Here is a 22,735-nt window from a genome sequence, read left to right as displayed (position 1 = left end):
AAAGCAATTACCTACTATTAGAGTAAAACAGTACATAAACATAGTAAACATAGAAACTTTATTATTGTAAAAATACAAACAAGGGCTCGAACGCAGAGAAAACAGGACGGCAAAATGTTTGCATTTTGCATCCTCTTGATGTTAACCAGCTACTGTACACCTCAGAATTTACCAATAAGAAGCACAGTATATGGTAAAATTAGCGGGAAAATATCCGTACGTGTTACGAATGTAGAAGTGGAGGAATATCTTGGTGTTCCCTATGCGTCTCCTCCTATAAGTCATTTACGTTTCAAGGTAAGACAGTCTGCATGATAAATTTCCGATTATTATTAATGTTTATAACATTTCTTTGAACAATTGGCAATTTCACTATACAAATAAAAGTTTTCATACAAAATGAGATATCCGTACATTATGCAAAACGTCTGCATCTTCTATTTCAAGCGAACAATGATATTTGAATAACTCTTATTTGCTGTCATCGTTGCGGTTCATTTCTATTCAATGTCTTTAAAAGAAGAAAAAAACAACGATTGGGAATATTACGAAACACTTTAGTTCAACTCATTAATCGAGGTAACCCATCGATATACTAGACTTTAGTTTTTTTCTTCTAGATTTACGTTACATCTATATAATTCTTGTCAATTGCGCTCGATGCAAAACACTTTTATAACTAAATCGATAACGGAATTGATGAGCAACCGAATGTCCAACAAGTTGCGAAAAATCTTTTGAACGACTTTATTTCAACGTTTACAGTTATTTGTGACCGTATCATTTTTTTTTTACCAATTTTTAATTTGTTGTTTTGTAGTAATTTGACTTTTATCACTGAAATAAACGACTGTGAGGTTTTGATGAATATCTTATAATTCGGGGAGTTAGGTAAGATGAATATTTTATAATTCGGGGAGTTAGGTAAGATGAATATTTTATAATTCGGGGAGTTAGGTAAGATGAATATTTTATAACTCTGTGAGTTAGGTCAGATGAATATTTTATAATTCTGAGAGTTAAATAAGATAAATATATTTTAATTATAGAGACCACAGGAGCCTAAACCCTGGAAGCCTAACATTTTAGAGACCAGCGAATTATCACCAGCATGTCCACAGTATTCAATGAAATATATACAGTTCCATAAACCAGAGTTTGTTAGAACTGACGAAGACTGTCTATATATGAATATCTATGTGCCAAAAGTATGTAATTTGTTCACTTTGGTAAAACGTTTTTAAGATGTATTTCCAATGACCTATATAAATCAAACAGAAGTGTAATGGAGATAACACTTTGTGTTGCTAGGTACCGAGGTCTTCTTTTTAAAAACAAGCCGAACTGTAGCTATATTTCTCTTATGATACCCCCACCCGTTATGTATTCGATAAACAGGGAGTTGATGAGTTTTGAATCTCAAAGTAAAGCATGCTCCCTGAAGGCTGTATTCCAAAGCTTCTAAAGCTTTGATTTGTAGGTCCTGTGACGCAGAATGAACTGTGGTATACCTGTAAACTTTCCTCCTTTTTCGGAATTCAAATCTAAATACATCTTTTCAAACCCTAAAGTTCCTTTTAAATACAGAATAAAAACAAGAAGTGATTTAATTGCCAATCAAACAAAATTCAACTAAACACCAAAAGGACGTTGATGTAAACAACTAAATGTAAACGTTCGGCTCGTTCTGAACATGCATTAAGTATGGTCTTAAACAATGAGCAAACCAAATACAATGTAGTAACTATAAAGGATCAAGCATGACAAAATGTAAAACAATTCAAACGAGAAAATCTACGTCAGGTTTTATACTTAATCAATGAACGAAAAATAAAAAGAGCAGACAGCAACAACAAAAAAAAACAACATTGATTATAAGCTTCTTACTTTGGAAAAATGTGGAGTGGTTAACATCCTTACTCAGCCCTCTCCTAAACTTTGATGGTACAACGGTGTAACAAAACAATACAAAATTAATCTGGTAAAATCAGTTGTAAATCTAAGTGTTTTAAAAATGAAGATGTGGTATGATTACCAATGAGAGAACTCTCCACATTATTATTTGTTTTTTTAATTTTTACACGATTTTTCCACAGGTCGATACAGAGTTACTGCCCGTCCTTTTATTTATTCACGGAGGTTCTAACGTAGTAGGTATGGGCGCAATGCTTGACGGCGATATATTAGCAGCGCATGAGGAAATAATTGTCATATCTTTTAACTACAGACTTGACGTTCTTGGTAAGTTCTTTTGTTTTTCAGTAAAAATACCATCTATTCTGTATAAAATATAAAGCATATCGATATCATATGACCTGGAATGTAGATTTTACGTGTACTGTTACATCACTCATGTTTCTTTATTTTGCAACGTTTAACCTTCCTGATTTACTGTTGTTAGTTCGAATTCAGATAGTTTATATTTTGGCTCTTTTAAAAGAAAGGAAAACCAAAACGTTTTGTAGCATCGAAGTATGAAAAACATTGTCACACGTCTGAATGAGATACTCTGACATTGTAAAATTGATCGTTTAAAGTGTTTGCATTATAGTATAATTTGTTTATTGACATTTGTCTTGAATAACGAAATATATGGTAATGAAATAATTTTCTATATCAATTTACTAGATTACTACATTACTACTATAATAAATGATGTAATTTTAGTTAATATATCAAATCAAGTACTATTTAACAAGATTTCACTAATAAAGTTATTCAAATCGCATATAATTGAGATATAAGTAGTAAATATGATACAACTAACACTTACACTTAGGTCCATATTGTCATTTTTTAACCTCGGTTTATTTATCTTATAATGTCATCTTGACTTGTATGACAGTAACATTAATATGGTAATTGGGAAATCATCACTACTGTCATAGATTTTAATTTGAAGTCACCCATATAAGATAAAATTATTTTTCTTTTTGTCTTTCTGTACGAGTAAAAAAAAAGTCGGCCAGTAGTGAAATCATAATATAACCTACATTTGTTATTCTTGACTATTGATATTGAGCTCATCCCAATAGATATAAGGAGATCTAGTGTATGAGTGTCAGTAAGACAACTCTCCATCCAAGTACAAGTCACAATTTGTAAAAGTAAAAAAGTATGGTCTTCAACACAGAGCCTTGGCTCACACAGAACAGCAGGCAATAAAGGGCACCAATATGACTAGTGTAAAACAATTCAAACGGAAAAACCAACGTTTTAATATATTAAAAAATCCCGAGAAACGTGAAACACTTATGAACTACATCAACAAACGACAACCACTGAACACCAGGTTCCTTTGAATTTTAAGTACAAAAAGTAAACCGTTAACATGATGACGAAAATAATTAAATCTTGTTGCGTATCATGGGCGTTTCTAAAACTAATTTCTAATCAGTGGAACTAAAAAAAAAAAAAATACCTGTAGATATTGGTTAGCCTAAAAATCAAATGGTGAATGACAATGCAACAGTAGAATTATATACCAATAAATAAAATTTACATTAATATTTATTTATCTAGAATCCCGCAATACGAACTTGTTTAAAACAATCAGTTTATTTCGGATCAGAAGATCGTTTCAGGAAATGTAAATTGATATGATATATACTTAACGATGGTGGTTAAATCTAGCCTTATCTGTTTTTTTTTCTAACTCGATTGCATAATATATTTTGTACCAATTGCAATATGAACAGGATTTTATGCTGCCCCTGAAAATGGAATAAAAGGCAACAACGGTCTAATGGATCAAATGTTGGCTATGCAATGGGTACAAAGAAACATTAGATTTTTCAATGGTGACCCGTCAAAAGTAACAATATATGGACACAGTGCTGGAGCTGGGGATGCAGGTCTTCACATGTTATCCGATTTAACAAAAGGTATTATAATATTACAAGAAAGATATCATTCTATACAAAAATGAAGACAAGATAAGAGGTGTGTTATGAAACGTTTATATAAGGAGAGGTCTTAGTCTCCATCACACTTGATAATATCACTTTTCTTTAACGATAGGTTCATCACACTCGTTAAATATGTATCTTGTTTATGTAAGAGAAGGTACTGGACTTGTACGTGGTTGTTTAAAAGTAAAATCACAAAAATACTGAACTCCGAGGAAAATTCAATCGGAAAGTCTTTAATCACATAGCTAAATCAAACAACAAAACTGATCAAACGAATGGTCAACAACTGTCATATTCCTGACTTGGTACAGGCATTTTCAAATGTAGAAAATGGTGGATTGAACTAGGTTTTATAGCGCTAAACCTCTCACTTGTCTATCTTGGGAGACCCCCTTATATTTTTTATTTAATTAGGAACGGAAATATTCACAGCAGTAGTATATTTTAGCGTCTTTTACGTACATTCAATTAATTTATGGTTTGATTTTGTAAAATTTGCCTTTAACTTTCCCCAATTATACATTTACGATTTGAATCTAGATGCAGTTAGAGAGTTGAATAAAAATGATCAACTGGAACTGTTTAAATTTGAACGACAGCAAATCAATTTTCCCTTCTTTCTTTTATTTTGGGTCATAGGCAACTGGGGAGGCAACTTGGTTATAGAATACAAATGGTTTCACAAATACAAGAGTTTAATCCAGATGGCGGAAGAGAAAATTGTGTATAGCTTTATTCAATAATAATGACAGTCGAAAAAAAAAAAAAAAAAAAAACAGTCGCATAATCATGTATTTATTTATGGCAATAAGTAACAGACGATCTCACAACATAGAACTGCATATAAAACGGAATTCAAAATATTAACGTTTCAATACTTAAAGAGAAAACAAAAAAATAATAATCTGAAGAGAGATGAATTAGGTGCAAGTTGATACCGCCTAATATGTCGAAATGATTTTATTTTGCATTGGCTCAGACCTCTCCACTGCCTTTCTGAGCCATATATAGTAAACTAAAAAAACACACACAATAACAAATCTGCACTTTTTTTATCAACAAATAAAGGCAACAGTAGTATACCGCTGTTCGAAACTCATAAATCGATAGAAAATAACAAATCCGGGTTACAAACTAAAACTGAGGGAAACGCATTAAATATAAAAGGAGAACAACGAAACAACATTAAAATGTAACACACACAGAAACGAACTATGTTGGACTGTTATGTCACTGTCCCAGGTTAGGGGGAGGGTTAGGATCCCGCTAACATGTTTAACCCCGCCACAATATTTATGTATGTGCCTGTCCCAAGTCAGGAGCCTGTAATTCAGTGGTTGTCGTTTGTTTATGTGTTACATATTTGTTTTTCATTATTTTTTTTTTATATAAATGAGGCCGTTAGTTTTTTTTTTCGTTTGAATTTTTTACATTGTCATATCGGGGCCTTTTATAGCTGACTATGCGGTATGGACTTTGCCATATCTTTTTTTTATATATACGCATTGAAAAATCAATCTTTTTTTAACAGTTGACGTAATAACTAACTTTAGCAAAGAAATGAACGAAGTATCATACGTTGACATGCTAAATTAAAGTGAACTCGCTACAACATAAAGCTTGCATAGGACATTTACATATTTATCCAATTCACAGGTTTATTCAGAAATGCAATCATCCACAGTGGTTCAGCTTTCGCGAACTGGATGTTATCTGAATGTATAAAAACCAGTAGAATGCCAGTTATCTCAAACAATTGTCAACCTGGTACCAGTTTAATAGCTGACGACCAACAAGACGAGGATATTTTAGATCTTTTAAACGGGACATCTATAGACAAATACCTACAAAAATGGGGCAGACAGGTAATAACTGCTGGTATTTTTTTTTTACACTGAGTTACTTCATATTTTATATAATGTGTGCTCCGACCAGAAATCAGCTTAATATTGTAGAAAAGGAACAGGACAAAAATCATTCATAAATTCAACAATATTTATTATACAATTTTACAAGAAAAATTATACAAATTGAAATGTCAACTTATCTGTTAAGATATCTGTATGTTCTACCCTAATCTTTTCTTTATCCGGAATTATCCTTCTACCTCTTGTGGAATCGAAATTGTATGTCCATGACAATGAGTCCACAAACTAGTGTGGTGTTGTAAAACTTACAAATAAACAACTTCAAAGCTCTTTGAGAATACTTGTATATTTCAGTCTCTGATTTCCGTGTCTGGATATATAGTTGTCACGGAATCTTCTAAAACACAGTGAAAAGAAACTTTTTGAACACGGAAGAAGTTTAAATTACTCATCGTTGATTATGATAATTCAAGAATTGTTATAAAAGTCAAATTTAAAGTTCTAATCAGTACCTACGACTGTTCCACGGATTTCAAAACTTAACAATAACGTTATTTGTAAGTATTACCAGATCACAACCAAATTATGCAAAAATAATATAAGGCAACATAAAGGCAACATAAAAATATTTGCCACAAACGTCAAAAATATTCAATCGCGTAGTGAAATGAACTATTTGTGGATTCTTATAAGTTCTATATAACTTTTGGACTATTTTAAATCTCGGTCTATATCTGAAATTAATTCTTACATACTTTGATTTTTTTAACCCTGTATGCTAACATTGTCCATGTGAATTCCTTAAATTGTTTTTATATACATTGAACGACAAATTTATGTGACGTATAAAATTTTCTGACGTCAGACACGCAAATCAATGAATGTGTTTGTAGATAGATGTTGTTTGTGTTCTGTTAAATTGTTCCCTTGAAAATTGTTACACGATGATGACTGCTGTATCCATATTTTGACTATTTTATTTATTATGTCTGTTTAGTTCACACATCATTGTAAATACAACGGAATTTAATGAGACTGTCATCAAAGTGAGAGGTTTAGCGCTTTAAAACCAGGTTTAATCCACCATTTTCTACATTTGAAAATGCCTGTACCAAGTCAGGAATATGACAGTTCTTGTCCATTCGTTATTGATGTGTTTTGTCATTTGATTTTGCCATATGATTATGGACATTCCGATTGGATTCTCCTCTTAGTTCAGTATTTTTGTGATTTTACTTTTTAGGCCCAGATAAATAATCACAAATAATCATAATAATTACAATCTCATTATAATTTCTTATCTCACAAGAGACAATGTTCATAAAGGGTACCTTGCATGATGGCCATCGCGTATGTAAAAACTCTAACTATTTAAAATAGTTATTGCTGTACGCTGTGTGTATCAGAAGCAAGTAACTTTTATCCTAAATAAACATAAGGAAAGTCATAATAAAGTATAATACAAAATGTTTACAAAATAATTGTGGCATAGTAAATTATGAAGACAAACAATAAAGTGTATATTTTAGGAAATGCTACAACGTATTTTTATTATATTTTTGTGTAGGCTGCTGTTGTTATTGATGGAAATGCTACAGCGTATTTTTATTATATTTTTGTGTAGGCTGCTGTTGTTAGGAAATGCTACAGCCTATTTTTATTATATTTTTGTGTAGGCTCCTGTTGTTATTGATGGAAATGCTACAGCGTATTTTTATTATATTTTTGTGTAGGCTGCTGTTGTTAGGAAATGCTACAGCCTATTTTTATTAAATTTTTGTGTAGGCTCCTGTTGTTATTGATGGAAATGCTACAGCGTATTTTTATTATATTTTTGTGTAGGCTGCTGTTGTTAGGAAATGCTACAGCCTATTTTTATTATATTTTTGTGTAGGTTGCTGTTGTTATTGATGGAGAGTTTATTATATTTTTGTGTAGGCTGCTGTTGTTAGGAAATGCTACAGTCTATTTTTATTATATTTTTGTGTAGGCTCCAGTTGTTAGGAAATGCTACAGCCTATTTTTATTATATTTTTGTGTAGGCTCCTGTTGTTAGGAAATGCTACAGCCTATTTTTATTATATTTTTGTGTAGGCTCCTGTTGTTAGGAAATGCTACAGTCTATTTTTATTATATTTTTGTGTAGGCTGCTGTTGTTAGGAAATGCTACAGCCTATTTTTATTATATTTTTGTGTAGGCTGCTGTTGTTATTGATGGAGAGTTTATTATATTTTTGTGTAGGCTGCTGTTGTTATTGATAGAAATGCTACAGCCTATTTTTATTATATTTTTGTGTAGGCTGCTGTTGTTAGGAAATGCTACAGCCTATTTTTATTATATTTTTGTGTAGGCTCCTGTTGTTATTGATGGAAATGCTACAGCGTATTTTTATTATATTTTTGTGTAGGCTGCTGTTGTTAGGAAATGCTACAGCCTATTTTTATTAAATTTTTGTGTAGGCTCCTGTTGTTATTGATGGAAATGCTACAGCGTATTTTTGTTATATTTTTGTGTAGGCTGCTGTTGTTAGGAAATGCTACAGCCTATTTTTATTATATTTTTGTGTAGGTTGCTGTTGTTATTGATGGAGAGTTTATTATATTTTTGTGTAGGCTGCTGTTGTTAGGAAATGCTACAGTCTATTTTTATTATATTTTTGTGTAGGCTCCTGTTGTTAGGAAATGCTACAGCCTATTTTTATTATATTTTTGTGTAGGCTCCTGTTGTTAGGAAATGCTACAGCCTATTTTTATTATATTTTTGTGTAGGCTCCTGTTGTTAGGAAATGCTACAGTCTATTTTTATTATATTTTTGTGTAGGCTGCTGTTGTTAGGAAATGCTACAGCCTATTTTTATTATATTTTTGTGTAGGCTGCTGTTGTTAGGAAATGCTACAGCCTATTTTTATTATATTTTTGTGTAGGCTGCTGTTGTTATTGATGGAGAGTTTATTATATTTTTGTGTAGGCTGCTGTTGTTATTGATAGAAATGCTACAGCCTATTTTTATTATATTTTTGTGTAGGCTGCTGTTGTTATTGATAGAAATGCTACAGCCTATTTTTATTATATTTTTGTGTAGGCTGCTGTTGTTATTTAGGAAATGCTACAGCCTATTTTTATTATATTTTTGTGTAGGCTGCTGTTGTTATTTAGGAAATGCTACTGCCTATTTTTATTATATTTTTGTGTAGGCTGCTGTTGTTATTGATGGAAATGATACAGTCTATTTTTATTATATTTTTGTGTAGGCTGCTGTTGTTATTGATGGAAATGCTACAACGTATTTTTATCATATTTTTGTGTAGGCTGCTGTTGTTATTGATGGAAATGCTACAGCCTATTTTTATCATATTTTTGTGTAGGCTGCTGTTGTTATTGATGGAAATGCTACAGCCTATTTTTATTATATTTTTGTGTAGGCTGCTGTTGTTATTGATGGAAATGCTACAGTCTATTTTTATTATATTTTTGTGTATGCTGCTGTTGTTATTTAAGAAATGCTACATCCTATTTTTATTATATTTTTGTGTAGGCTGCTGTTGTTATTTAGGAAATGCTACAGCCTATTTTTATCATATTTTTGTGTAGGCTGCTGTTGTTATTGATGGAAATGCTACAGCCTATTTTTATTATATTTTTGTGTAGGCTGCTGTTGTTATTGATAGAAATGCTACAGCCTATTTTTATTATATTTTTGTGTAGGCTGCTGTTGTTATTTAGGAAATGCTACAGCCTATTTTTATTATATTTTTGTGTAGGCTGCTGTTGTTATTTAGGAAATGCTACTGCCTATTTTTATTATATTTTTGTGTAGGCTGCTGTTGTTATTGATGGAGAGTTTATTATATTTTTGTGTAGGCTGCTGTTGTTATTGATGGAAATGCTACAGTCTATTTTTATTATATTTTTGTGTAGGCTGCTGTTGTTATTCAATAAATGCTACATCCTATTTTTATTATATTTTTGTGTAGGCTGCTGTTGTTATTTAGGAAATGCTACAGCCTATTTTTATCATATTTTTGTGTAGGCTGCTGTTGTTATTGATGGAAATGCTACAGCCTATTTTTATTATATTTTTGTGTAGGCTGCTGTTGTTATTGATAGAAATGCTACAGCCTCGTTTTATTATAATTTTGTGTACGCTGCTGTTGTTATTGATGGAGCTACAGCCTATTTTTAATATATTATTGTGTAGGCTGCTGTTGTTATTGATGGAGAGTTTATCACAGGAAGTCCAGAACAAATGTTCACCTGTGGACAGTTTCACGCTGGTTCAGTTTTACTTATAATGGCGCGAGACGAAGGATTTCCTTTAGATATGTCCAGTATGTATGCTTGAATATCCAAAGATAATAATCTTAGAATGCTTGATTTAAACAAAAAAAGCAAACGCCTACAGTTTTTTGTAACCACACGGAAGTGTTAATATATAGGGATTTATGAATGCGTTAAAAACCTATCGAAAAAATGATACTTATTATCTGTGCAACATTTAGGACTCTACAATTGTTCAATATATCTATTCATGTGAGACGAGATGAAGTTGGTTGTGGTTGATGGATATATGTATTTGTTAAATAATGAATATAAAGAACATTACGAAATACGAAATGTCAATTCAATGCATTTAAAGAAAATCAAGCAAGAAATAAAAGTAGAGAGAAAAATAATAACATTAAACTATAAAAAAGACATAACAAGCACAGCTGTTCTGGAAGTGTAAATATTTCCTGCTCTACATGTAACTAAATATAAAAAGATGTGGTATGTGTGCCAATAAGACAACTCTCCATCCAAGTCACAATTTATAAAAGTAAACCATTATACCGGTCTCACTTCGAACAGCAAGCTATAAAGAGCCCTAAAAATTACTAGTGTAAAACCATTCTTAAGGGAAAAACAACGGTCTTATCTATATAAAAAGAAAGAAGAAATGAAAAAAAAATTATAAACTACATCAACAGACGACAACTACTGAACATCAGAGTATCAAATCAAACACCCACATAGATGCACTCAATGTTAACAAGGGTATAAGTCAAGTCCGAAGACACACGAAGAACGACATTGTCCATACCTTATGCAAGAAACATGACAACAATTGCAAACTTATCTTGTTGTTTTTAGAAGATATATAAATAAACAGAATCTTCAATTGTGTCTATACAGTTTTAACCAGTTAATGAAAACTATATTTTTCAGTTAAAAAATAGAATATAGTGTGTTTGAATATCAAAAGTGTATACTACTATATCCATAAATGGTATATCAAACATATAATTGTAGGCTATGATGAAATACAGGACCGTATTGATATAAAGAATGGTATCGAATATGTTGCACAAGATTTATTTCCAGACAGACCGGGATTTCAAGGTATTAATTCTCAAGACAGGTTAATTCTAAACTGCCCAGGACCTCAGGACTAAACAATGCACTCAGGACTCTTTATAGATATTGAATTTGCACATAGGACGAATACATGTATTCGTTGCTGACTGTTGATTTCAGTGGTTAATTTTGTTAATTTAGATTTTAAAAACGAACTTAGAGAGACATTTATTATTTATTTTAAACAATGAGGGCATGTGTCACTTATTACACAACTACCCAGCCGTAAATTGTCCAGTTAACGAAATTCATTGGATTATTCTTATTGCTTATGAATTTCAGAAACATATCGTGCTTTCATCTGTTCTCCATCGTTAACTGTTCTCGATAACTATGCGCGGGTTCAAATTTGACATACTTTGAGAAATGGCACGTGTCCTGAGTTCGCCAGGATTCACCTACAGAACAACACCTCGCTTTTATACGCAATCAACTATTCCATCATGTTACGCATTAAGGTATGTATAAAAATGATAAATATAGATTCCTATATTAACCTGCGTTTTCTTATTCACAAAACTACCCTCAATCACCTCATAAAATACTGGTTTTCAAATGTAATCAAAACATAGCGTACACAAATGCTATACGCAACCGGAAATATAGGTGTGAAGTCGCTCAGAAAAAAAACCCAATGGAACGCCGTTTGGATCATATCTTGTGATATACAAAAATTAATTTTATCGTATAATCGGCAATGGTAGAGCAAGAACATAATCAATATTATGTTCTTGCTCTACCATTGCCGATTATACGATAAAATTAATTTTTGTATAGCATAATCAATATTATGTTCTTGCTCTACCATTGCCGATTATACGATAAAATTAATTTTTGTATATCACAAGATATGATCCAAACGGCGTTCCATTGGGTTTTTTTTCTGAGCGACTTCACACCTATATTTCCGGTTGCGTATAGCATTTGTGTACGCTATGTTTTGATTACATTTGAAAACCAGTATTTTAGAGTACTGATTTTACTTTTGCAACCGAGTAGAAACAACAAAATTTTTTTATTTTTTTACCAAAATTATATGAAAAAATTTCTAAATTATTAAAAAAAAAAAGTACACATACATATATTATATTATATTTAAGATTAAAAAAACTAATTTTTGTTTCGATGTTTTTTTTCCAGGATAGATCAACACTTAGACAGTATTTAGAATTTTCACCACTTTCTAAAACTGCCCATATTTCTACATACACAATTAACTAATGTACTTTCATTATACTATACGGAAATGAATTTGGATATGTATCATGAACGTTTACATTTTTCACTATCTTTAAAAACCTAAGCCACCATTCTTTTTTGTCCAATCATACCGTTCAGATACATTGAATTAAGTAGGGTACACAAAAGAGCAACCTAAATTCCGGAATGCGAATACTACCGTGCTGGAAGCCAAACTGGTAGACATGGAAAGATGATGGCAACTTATAGTTATGGTTACTCCAGGTCAGAAACTATTATGATGACCTCTGAGTTTGCCGTTTCCTCTAGAAACTAGTGGTAATACAACTTCATGAGTAGATGGTCAGAAGAAATAAAATTAGTCAAACCAAGAGCATTGGAGGCTTCTCGTGCAAAGTCTACCACAAAAAAGATTCATGGTTATTTTGAAGAGCTGAACAATGTGTTGGATAAATATTATTTAGGTAGGAAATCACACTGCATATCAACATTGATGAAAAAGGTTTCAATAAAAGAGCACAAACAAAGTGAAGTAATAGGAGATAAAAGGCTACTATACAATCAGTAACGTGAGGGAGATCACGAACAGTGTCAGTCATAGGTTGTGGAAATGCTATAGGTACACGTATACCTCCCTTCTTTGTGTTCCCAGTTAAAGGAATGTTAAGTGAACTACTGAGTGATGGAATGCCTGCAACAGATGGTGGAGTCTCAGATTCGGGTTGGTGCAACATAAAACAGTTCCTCTGATATATGCAGGAACACTTCATTTAATATGTTTCATCTTGCAATTCAGAAAATCATATTTTTTGTGATGAATTTTGATGTAAACTAGAATCATATTCAAAACAGTGTGGCTGTGGCCATTGATTGACGACCTAAATTATCCCATTGACTGGGACATATTAGGTGAACGTTTGTCTGTAACGACTAATGCTCACTACTTACTTATTATAGAATTTAAACTGTGGGGTCACCAAAGGTTCTTAACACCTTTGATATTAAAATAATTCGAAAAATTAATCAGGAATAACTTTATGTTTTGATTTATATTATTGATTTGATTTATATTATCGTGTTATTCCTTATTATTTTTTCTATTTACTTTATTTAGGTGTTGAGAACCTTTTGTGACCCCACAATTTAAGTGTCTTTAACAAGTACACAGTAAGCAGTTGTCGTTACAGACAAACGTTCACATAATCTGTCCCAGTCAATGGGATAATTTAGGTCGTCAATCAATGACCACATCCACACTGTTTTGAATATGATTCTATATCGAAAATCCAAGAATTTAGATTATGCCAAATATCGGCTACAATATGACAACCCCAAAGTAAATGTTCTATATAGTTTCAGGCTGTTCCTTGCAAAGTGTACACAGAATACAATAATTTTTAACAAGTTTCATTTTAAAAAGTAAAGCGTTCGTCCCCAAGATATAGTAAATAATTCTATATTGAAACTAACATCACCTCATGCTTTTTGAAACCTTGGTAACACATACGTGTATTTTTTCATTTTTTCTACAATTTTATTAAGAATACCTTCCCATTTTTTCTGCTACAAAATCTATAGGTATAGTTCTTTGATTTAAAATAGTATACATGTTCTTTGAGCCCTTTTCGGACTTGAAGAAATTATTAGTGTTAAAAGGTATAATAGCCTGATGTTTTCTCTCTCTTTCAGTGTTCATTCCAATGGCTTGTAACCTCTGTTTTAGTGCTGATATAAGTCCATAAAACTGTAGAAACATGGGTTTGAAATTATACATTACTATATTAATTTATTTTCATGTTCATCTTACAAGTCATTCACAGTCCATGCCTCATGATGTGCCCAAGTACACGCTGATGTTATCAATTTTAATATGTCCGTAATGCCGTATAGATGCCGAAATGACTTCCTAAAATGAAATGGACAACTGAGTTTTGACCTTATTTTCCAGGCATGAAAAACTTCATCCGAAAATTTGTTTTTTTTATTTTTTAAAAATTCGAAAATAAGTCAAGTCTGTAAAATTTATATTTTGTGTTAAGGTAAATTATTGAATTCATTTGGATTTAGATTTAAATAGTCTTAATTTAGGTCCCCTCTAGTATTCTTGACATAGCAGATCCTGCCTTATCTTGTCGGGCTTATCATTCCAAATGAATGAATAAATTTTACTGTTAAGTTGACGTATCATATCATCATCTGGACCTGGGATGGAAAGGAACAGATGATTAAATTTTGATATAATTAGTGACTTTATAATTGTTATTGAGGACGAGTTTCATTATGATTTAGAATGTTCTGCAATACTGAATTGGCAAAATTATACAAACGCTATTAAATCGGGGTTTCGATCCATAAGGACGCAATATTTTGTAATGAATTCGATCTTTATCCTTTTAACGTTTTCAAATGAAATGAATTGAATGTAAAATTATCCGACTTTGTGAAGATTTCCCAATTGACTTCAATAATTAAAAAGTTAAAACAAAACGAAAAGTTTATTTACATTTAAAAAAAAATAATATATGTTTATTATGTTAAAAGGGTTTATTTATTCTTCGAATGTATATTTCCATAGTTATGTGTGCTGTAATATTCTCCCAGATTACTTGATGGAATTTCTTGAAAATTTGTATCTCGTGTTTGCTTACTATGTTTTATTTTGTTTAGTTGTTCAGGATATGTTCTTGGTTATAATATTACCCCTTTTGTTATTGTAATTTCATATTATCTTATAAATTAATCAAAATTATATGGAATTAAAAACAATTCTTATATCCCTTTGATATATTTATTTTGCTCATAAATCTACAGTTTTTCTAAAATGGCATGATTTATAACAAATTTCTTCTTCAGTACTCAATAAATTCAGAATATTATAAGCAAATAAAGTTTCAATTTACTCAGGAAAATGTTATCAATGATGTTTTAGGCTTTTTCATTATATTTCCTTTTTGGTATATAGCTCCAAACATTAATCTGTAAGAGGTCTTAATAAACTAAAGGGTCATGCATTTTAGTCACTAAATCCGTTATTGCGTTATATGCAAATATTTAAAGCGTCAGCCTAAACCATGTAGAGTTATTCTAGATATTTATTTGTTTGACGCATATTTAATATAAATCCAATATATTCTTCTTTCGGGAGAATTTTGCTTTCAAAAATGCATCCAAAAAGCATTTATGGGTACATTCGAAGACATTATCTCTTTAATATAAGGTCTCAATAAATAAACTCGTCATAGATACCAGGATTGAATATTGTATTTGTGCGAGACGTGCGTTACGTCTACAAAAGACTCATCAGTGACGCGCGAATAAAAAAAATATTGAAAAGGCTAAATGCGAGAGCAACAAGAGAAAGAATCAATTTACTATAATCGTTACTGATTGAGCCATTGGATTTCTTGGAGAACAGTCGATATTGAGGTGTAAAATATCGGTGTAAAGATGTTCAATAATTTTTGCAAATCGCAATCGCTTTGTCTTTTGGTTCTTCTGATTTATTTGTTAAGTATTTACTGTATAATGTTTTTCATACTAAGAGGATTTTTCTTACCATTTATAACTTATAATAATAGTAATAAACACCATTGATACCTCATTGGTTATATGATCGGGAAAGAAGAGTGCTAAAATTTAAAGATCAATTGACTTCTGTTTGATATTCAATAAAAGATTACAGTACGTGATAGTTTATTGGCTTGTTCAGTGTTTTGTTGGTTTTCAATACAAAACTATATGTTGAAAGGTATGTAAAGGTAAAAAAGATAAATCATACAATGTATAAAATTTCATGTTATGGTTAATACTATTTTTTTTAGACAGCTTTAAACAAGAACTGGAGAAGTGGAAGAAATTAAATATTTCAAGTTACCCTCAAGTGAGTGACCATACACATATAATACTTTTATTTTATACATGCATATTATTTATCTTTATATAATATATAAATATATATTTAACAAATATACCTTGTTTATTTTATTTCCATTTTTATCTTTTAGACGATTTAGTATACACGTTTTATTTCCGTAGTTTCGAAAGTTTTATGAAAAAATAGTTAAAGAATATATTGACCTTAGATGTGATATGCTCTGCTGACCTTAGATGTGATATGTTCTGCTGACCTTATATGTGATGTTTTATATGTTGTCGGCATTCCTATGGGAACGAACTGTGCGCGACTAAGACAATAAGATTTCAATCCTAACTTGAGATTATACTCCAAATATGTGGCTTAAACAGCGAGTAACAAACCATGATCCATTTGAGACATATACTTTAAAAGGATAAAGAATTACCGAAAATATAAGACATTTCGACAGACTACACAAAAAAAAAACCCAACATTCTACTCCTCCTAAAATAACCAATCAAATAGATACACAGACGCATGACCAGATACCCATACTAGGTCCAGAAGCAATATGTGACGGGTTTTAAGTGCGCAAAAACTGCATTGCGACTTTTAATAGTTTTACTCTTGAGACTAAATTCACCGAATTGTCCGACAATATTTCAAAATATTGAACTATAAACACACAGGTTAATCACAAATTTTCCTTTATATCATATATCTGAGATGTGTATTAATCAAATGAGAGCTGTTACTAAGAAAGGACGTGATGTATGACCCCCAAGTCAACCAGCAGCCACAGTGTCCACTATCTTCGTAAAAGTCAGTTGATTTAAAATTATTACAAGATAATAAAACAACATATTAATACATTTTGAACTTATTTATCCGTTGGAGAATAAAGTTTATCATGAGCTTAAAAATGAGCTTTCACATCAGAATAAACTATTTCTCTTAAATGTTTGATAATGATATGATTTTCAATCTTTTGTTTGGAACACAAAGAAAATATACAAAGATATGCATATGGCGCATCAGATTAATTTCAGTATTTTCTGGTACTATTATAATGATAAGATACCTAGAACTATTGTACTATTTACCCACTTTACAAAAGAATTTGTAATGCTGTTAAAATTTCAGGCATTACAAATGATAGGAGATATTGATATGTTTGCGCCAATGATCAAGCTTGCAGACATGATTTCCCAATGGATGAATCAAGTTTATACACTGAGTTTTGAATATATATCACAGAATGTAACTGGACCTGACTGGATCGGTAATGCAGTTTTTTTTGCGTTTCATTCAAATGTATTATATCTCCTTTACATAGACGAAAGTATTAGATTATCTAGAGACAACAATTATTTCGATATAATTATTTTAATTTAACTGTTTTTGTTGCATAATAGTGAATAACACTTTATTTCGTGCAATAATGAACCAGTTGAACAACTTTTATAGCTAACTTTGTACTTGTTTTGGCTTTCAAAGTTTTTTTCATCTGAGAGTCACTGATTAGTCTTGTGTGGAAGAAACGCAAGTCTGACGTATTAAATTTTGAACCTGGTACCTTTTGTTAGCTTTTATTCGTGTGTTTCGCTTCCTATATTTTCTCCCATTTATTTATTTAGTATTCCATTCCTGTAATGTTGCCATTTTAATGTTATATTTAACATTGCCATTAAAGCGGGAGGTTTGATATGCCACAAAACCAGGTTCAACCCACCGTTTTTTTCTAAAAATGTCCTGTACCAAGTTAGGAAAATTGCTATTGTTATATTATAGTTCGTTTCTGTGTGTGTTAGTTTTAATGTTGTGTTTCTGTAGTGTCGTAGTACTCCTATATTTGATTCGTTTCCCTCAGTTTTAGTTTGTAACTCGGATGTGTTTTTTTCTTAATCGATTTATGAATTTCGAACTGCTGCCTTTAATTACAAAATATATTCATATTATGTTTTTCCTCAGGAGTCCAGCACGGGTGGGATTTGTTTTATGTTTTTGGAATCCCAAAAGTTGGACATCCAAAGTTTAACTATACGCCACGTGATGCCAAAGTTTCTGAAAAGACCATGAACATTATTGGTGAATTCGTTAAAAGAGGGTAGGTAAACGTAAAATAGGTTCAACATGCCAAAACTTACAGCGACGAAAAGTTAATACTTGAGTATAGAAAAGTTTAAAATAATGTGATAGAGGTAATAATTCTACACTCATGCCGTTTGATATATTTAGTTTATTGTCATCATTAAATAGTATGTGAATCTTTCTTTTTCGTTGTTAACCTTGCTTTCCACCTGAGGATTGTGATCGAATCACAAAATTACTTAACCGCCAAATAAGAAACGGTTGTTGTGTATTTAGTCTGTTTGGTTTTTTTTTCACGCGACGTTGTCAATATAATTGAATTTCATGCGACTGTCATACAAGTGAGAGTTTTAGCTTGCTATAAAACCATGTTAAATCTACATAAGAAAATCCCTGTACCAAGTCAGGAATATGACAGTTATTATCCATTCGTTTGATGTGTGTGAGCTTTTGATTTTGTCCTTTGATTACGGAATTTTCGGCTTGTATTTTTCCTTGGAGTTGAGTACTTATGGTGAATTTCCTTTTTGTTTTTTTTGTATTTGTTCGTACTCTTTGTGTGTCATCATCCTTAAATTGCAAGCTTATTTCAAAAGACCGTCATGATATTGATATCGGTTTTTATTAATTCATAAAACCTCACAGTAAGTTTTGAGTTTATTTACAGCTTTATTCAATCATTGTCTGACGTCGTCACTAAATCCTTTGCGCGAAAAATACATGATACTGCACCATTCTCCTGTTCACAAAACTATGAATTTTTCAAAAAACTAAGGATTTTCTTATACCAGGCATACATTACCTTAGGTATATTTGGCACATTTTTTTGGAATTTTGGATCCTCAATGCTCTTCAACTTTGTACTTGTTTGGCTTTATACATATTTGGATTTGAGCGTCACTGATGAGTCTTATGTAGACGAAACGCGCGTTTGGCGTACTAAATTATAATCCTGGTACATTTGATAACTATTCTTAAATAACCTTCAGAATAAAAAAAAAAATGATTGCCATTTAGATAACTGTCCACCAGAGACCAAGTGCAATGGAAGCAAGCAACTTTCGGTTTTAGGACAATCAACAATGAATAAAACTCAAACCATGCATATATATATTTACGATCAACTAATTTTAGTTACACAATTTTTCTTTATTATACTACACATAAAAAAACATTCTGGTAAGAGTAATAATATGTGTTATAGAAAGCATTTGGTAATAACAAATTTTACCAAAGACTGTGTGTATGACAGAAAAGTGACCTCCCATATCGCATATCTTCCCTTTTCACAAATAACTTATCATTAAAATTAACAAAATCATGAAATGCTGAAGACATTTAATAGTTGTTTTACAATTTTAATTACCAAATTATGCTTTATCCTGTCACTGAAAGCATATTGGTATCACCTCATGTATGTTCATAAATATATCAAAAGTTGAGATAATAATTGTTATCCTGTTAAATATTTTAGACACTGGAAATCGGGTAGTATGGAGTTAGAAATCTACAATCCTGACACGAAATCGTACAATAAACTGGATTATATCAATGGTCAAACAGTTGTTACACAGGAAGTCAATTATAAACAACCAAGAACAGATTTTTGGTACAAATATTTATTTCCGTTCAAATTTACATGTTAATGGCGAATGACAATGATCTTCAGGAGAAAGGGATGGCATGGGAATAAAATAGGATTAGCTTCACCTCTAATTATTTAAAAAATATTTATATTTTGTAGATACTGACGTTGCCTATCATCTAATTGCATGCTTTAGTGTTCTCTTATTTGTCCTTGTAAAGTATTAACCTTCACTGTTTAGTCTAATTTTGGTAACATCTTTTTTGCTTGACTTGTTACTGATGCATCTCACCATTGTGTTGTGCTGTGGTCATTTTTGTATTCTTAGTCTTTCATTTTTGATTATGTGCTTTGTATAGATGCAATTTAGTTTTTTTTTTGTTGACATAGTTGTTTTTTTTTTATAATAATTTAGATTATAACACAATGTTGACTGTTGTACTCCTATTTTTGACATTTGTACCTTAAGTGTGTTTATTTTGTGCACATATTGTTGTCAATATACATGTGTCTGAGAGGTTTAGCTAGCTATAAAACCGGTTTAATCCACCATTGTCTACATGAAAAAATGCCTGTACCAAGTCAAGAATACGACAGTTGTTGTCCATTCTTTAATGTGTATGAGCCTTTGATTTTGCCATTCGATAAGGGACTTTCCGATATTAATTTTTATTGTAGTTCATTATTTTGCTTATTTAACTTTTTTCCAATATATGTATGCAGACAAACACCAATGCAGTTATGAAAAAACGAGGAAGTTTTATGCTGAAATTAAGTTAATTGTTTTATAACTTCGTTTTGTCAAACTGATATTGAATTCAGCTGTGCTTAATTATTGTATTAAATACTACCATTCAATAACATAAAACATATGCATGTTTACAATGTTTCCTTCTCAATGTTGTTGGACAAATAAATATGCAAATATAATTCTTACTGTGTCATTGATTATTTAGAAGCCAAAAATAATAATTAGCATGCATGTTTTTTATACAATATTCTGTTTATTTCAAATGGAAAGAGTACACTGACGAAAAAGATCTTTACATAAGCACTCTATGATCTCCTTGATTGTAATGTTTTCTGATCATAGGCGATTGCCTTTCAGGGTACGAGATAAAACATGTTAAATAGAGGAGAATATAGTAGGACTATACAAATCCTTCATATAACTTGGAATTTATAAAAATTAATAACACAAACATTCAAAAAGATGGGAGGGTTGGTTTGGAGTTCAATGATCCACTGATTTTTATAGTTCTTATATATATTTTGTTCAAATATTGTGCTGTTACGCCACTGTCTCATGTAAGTTTAAGTGCTCAAAACATGTTTAACTCCGTCACGTTTGTTATATGTCTGTCCCTAGTCGGGAGCCTATAGTTCAGGGGTTGTCGTTGTTATATGTCTGTCCCAAGTCGGGAGCCTAAAGTTCAGGGGTTGTCGTTGTTATATGTCTGTCCCAAGTCGAGAGCCTATAGTTCAGGGGTTGTTGTTGTTATATGTCTGTCCCAAGTCGGGAGCCTATAGTTCAGGGGTTGTCTTTGTTATATGTCTGTCCCAAGTCGGGAGCCTATAGTTCAGGGGTTGTTATATGTCTGTCCCAAGTCGGGAACCTATAGTTCAGGGGTTGTCGTGGTTATACGTCTGTCCCAAGTCGGGAGCCTATAGTTCAGGGGTTGTTGTTGTTATATGTCTGTCCCAAGTCGGGAGCCTATAGTTCAGGGGTTGTCGTGGTTATATGTCTGTCCCAAGTCGGGAGCCTATAGTTCAAGGGTTGTCGTTTTTATATGTCTGTCCCAAGTCGGGAGCCTATAGTTCAGGGGTTGTCGTGGTTATATGTCTGTCCCAAGTCGGGAGCCTATAGTTCAGGGGTTGTCGTTGTTATATGTCTGTCCCAAGTCGAGAGCCTATAGTTCAGGGGTTGTCGTTATATGTCTGTCCCAAGTCGGGAACCTATAGTTCAGGGGTTGTCGTGGTTATATGTCTGTCCCAAGTCGGGAGCCTATAGTTCAGGGGTTGTCGTTGTTATATGTCTGTCCCAAGTCGGGAGCCTATAGTTCAGGGGTTGTTGTTGTTATATGTCTGTCCCAAGCCGGGAGCCTATAGTTCAGGGGTTGTTGTTGTTATATGTCTGTCCCAAGTCGGGAGCCTATAGTTCAGGGGTTGTCGTTGTTATATGTCTGTCTCAAGTCGGGAGTCTATAGTTCAGGGGTTGTCGTTGTTATATGTCTGTCCCAAGTCGGGAGCCTATAGTTCAGGGGTTGTCGTTGTTTTATGTCTGTCCCAAGTCGGGAGCCTATAGTTCAGGGGTTGTCGTTGTTATATGTCTGTCCCAAGTAGGGATCCTATAGTTAAGGGGTTGTCGTTGTTATATGTCTGTCCCAAGTCGGGAGTCTATAGTTCAGGGGTTGTCGTTGTTTTATGTCTGTCCCAAGTCGGGAGTCTATAGTTCAGGGATTGTCGTTGTTATATGTCTGTCCCAAGTCGGGAGCCTATAGTTCAGGGGTTGTTGTTTTATGTCTGTCCCAAGTCGGGAGTCTATAGTTCAGGGGTTGTCGTTGTTATATGTCTGTCCCAAGTCGGGAGTCTATAGTTCAGGGGTTGTCGTTGTTATATGTCTGTCCCAAGTCGGGAGCCTATAGTTAAGGGGTTGTTGTTGGTTGATATCTGTCTTATTTGTTGTTCGTTAATTGTTTTGTTATAAGTTAGGTCGTTAGTGTTTTTAATTAATATGTTTATATCTTTCATGTCGATGCCTTTTATAGCCGACTGTACGGTATGAACTATTTTTCTCAATTTTGCAGGCCGTACGGTTGCCTTTAATTG

General features: G+C 32.2%; 1 protein-coding gene across 2 annotated transcripts; it reads left to right on the top strand.

The window, feature by feature from the left end:
• On the top strand, positions 1-20,836 carry LOC143054655 (neuroligin-4, Y-linked-like). 2 transcript variants are annotated; one of them, XM_076227683.1, is made up of 11 exons: positions 4-297; positions 1,050-1,208; positions 2,097-2,241; positions 3,699-3,884; positions 5,568-5,776; positions 9,979-10,108; positions 11,070-11,159; positions 16,196-16,254; positions 17,374-17,512; positions 18,202-18,337; positions 19,796-20,836. In XM_076227683.1, the coding sequence occupies exons 1-11, from the start codon at positions 115-117 to the stop codon at positions 19,965-19,967; spliced, it is 1,608 nt and encodes a 535-aa protein (XP_076083798.1). In that variant the 5' UTR covers positions 4-114; the 3' UTR covers positions 19,968-20,836. The 2 variants fall into 2 exon arrangements, with proteins under 2 accessions (XP_076083804.1, XP_076083798.1); XM_076227689.1 differs by lacking the exon at positions 17,374-17,512 and having other exon boundaries at positions 1-297; positions 19,796-19,934.
• The last annotated feature ends 1,899 nt before the right edge of the window (positions 20,837-22,735 follow it).

This window comes from Mytilus galloprovincialis, chromosome 1 (genome assembly GCF_965363235.1).
Source record: "Mytilus galloprovincialis chromosome 1, xbMytGall1.hap1.1, whole genome shotgun sequence".
Taxonomy (NCBI): Eukaryota; Metazoa; Mollusca; class Bivalvia; order Mytilida; family Mytilidae; genus Mytilus; species Mytilus galloprovincialis.
The sequence above is the reverse complement of the archived record's forward strand: the minus strand, read 5'-3'. Positions and strand labels throughout refer to the sequence as shown.

Bases quoted from the DNA above. Each gene is read 5' to 3' on its own strand.
- LOC143054655 (XM_076227683.1), top strand. From the start codon at position 115: ATGTTTGCATTTTGCATCCTCTTGATGTTAACCAGCTACTGTACACCT. The intron at 1,209-2,096 runs GTATGTAATTTG...ATTTTTCCACAG, and splicing joins TGAATATCTATGTGCCAAAA to GTCGATACAGAGTTACTGCC. The intron at 10,109-11,069 runs GTATGTATGCTT...ATATAATTGTAG, and splicing joins ATTTCCTTTAGATATGTCCA to GCTATGATGAAATACAGGAC.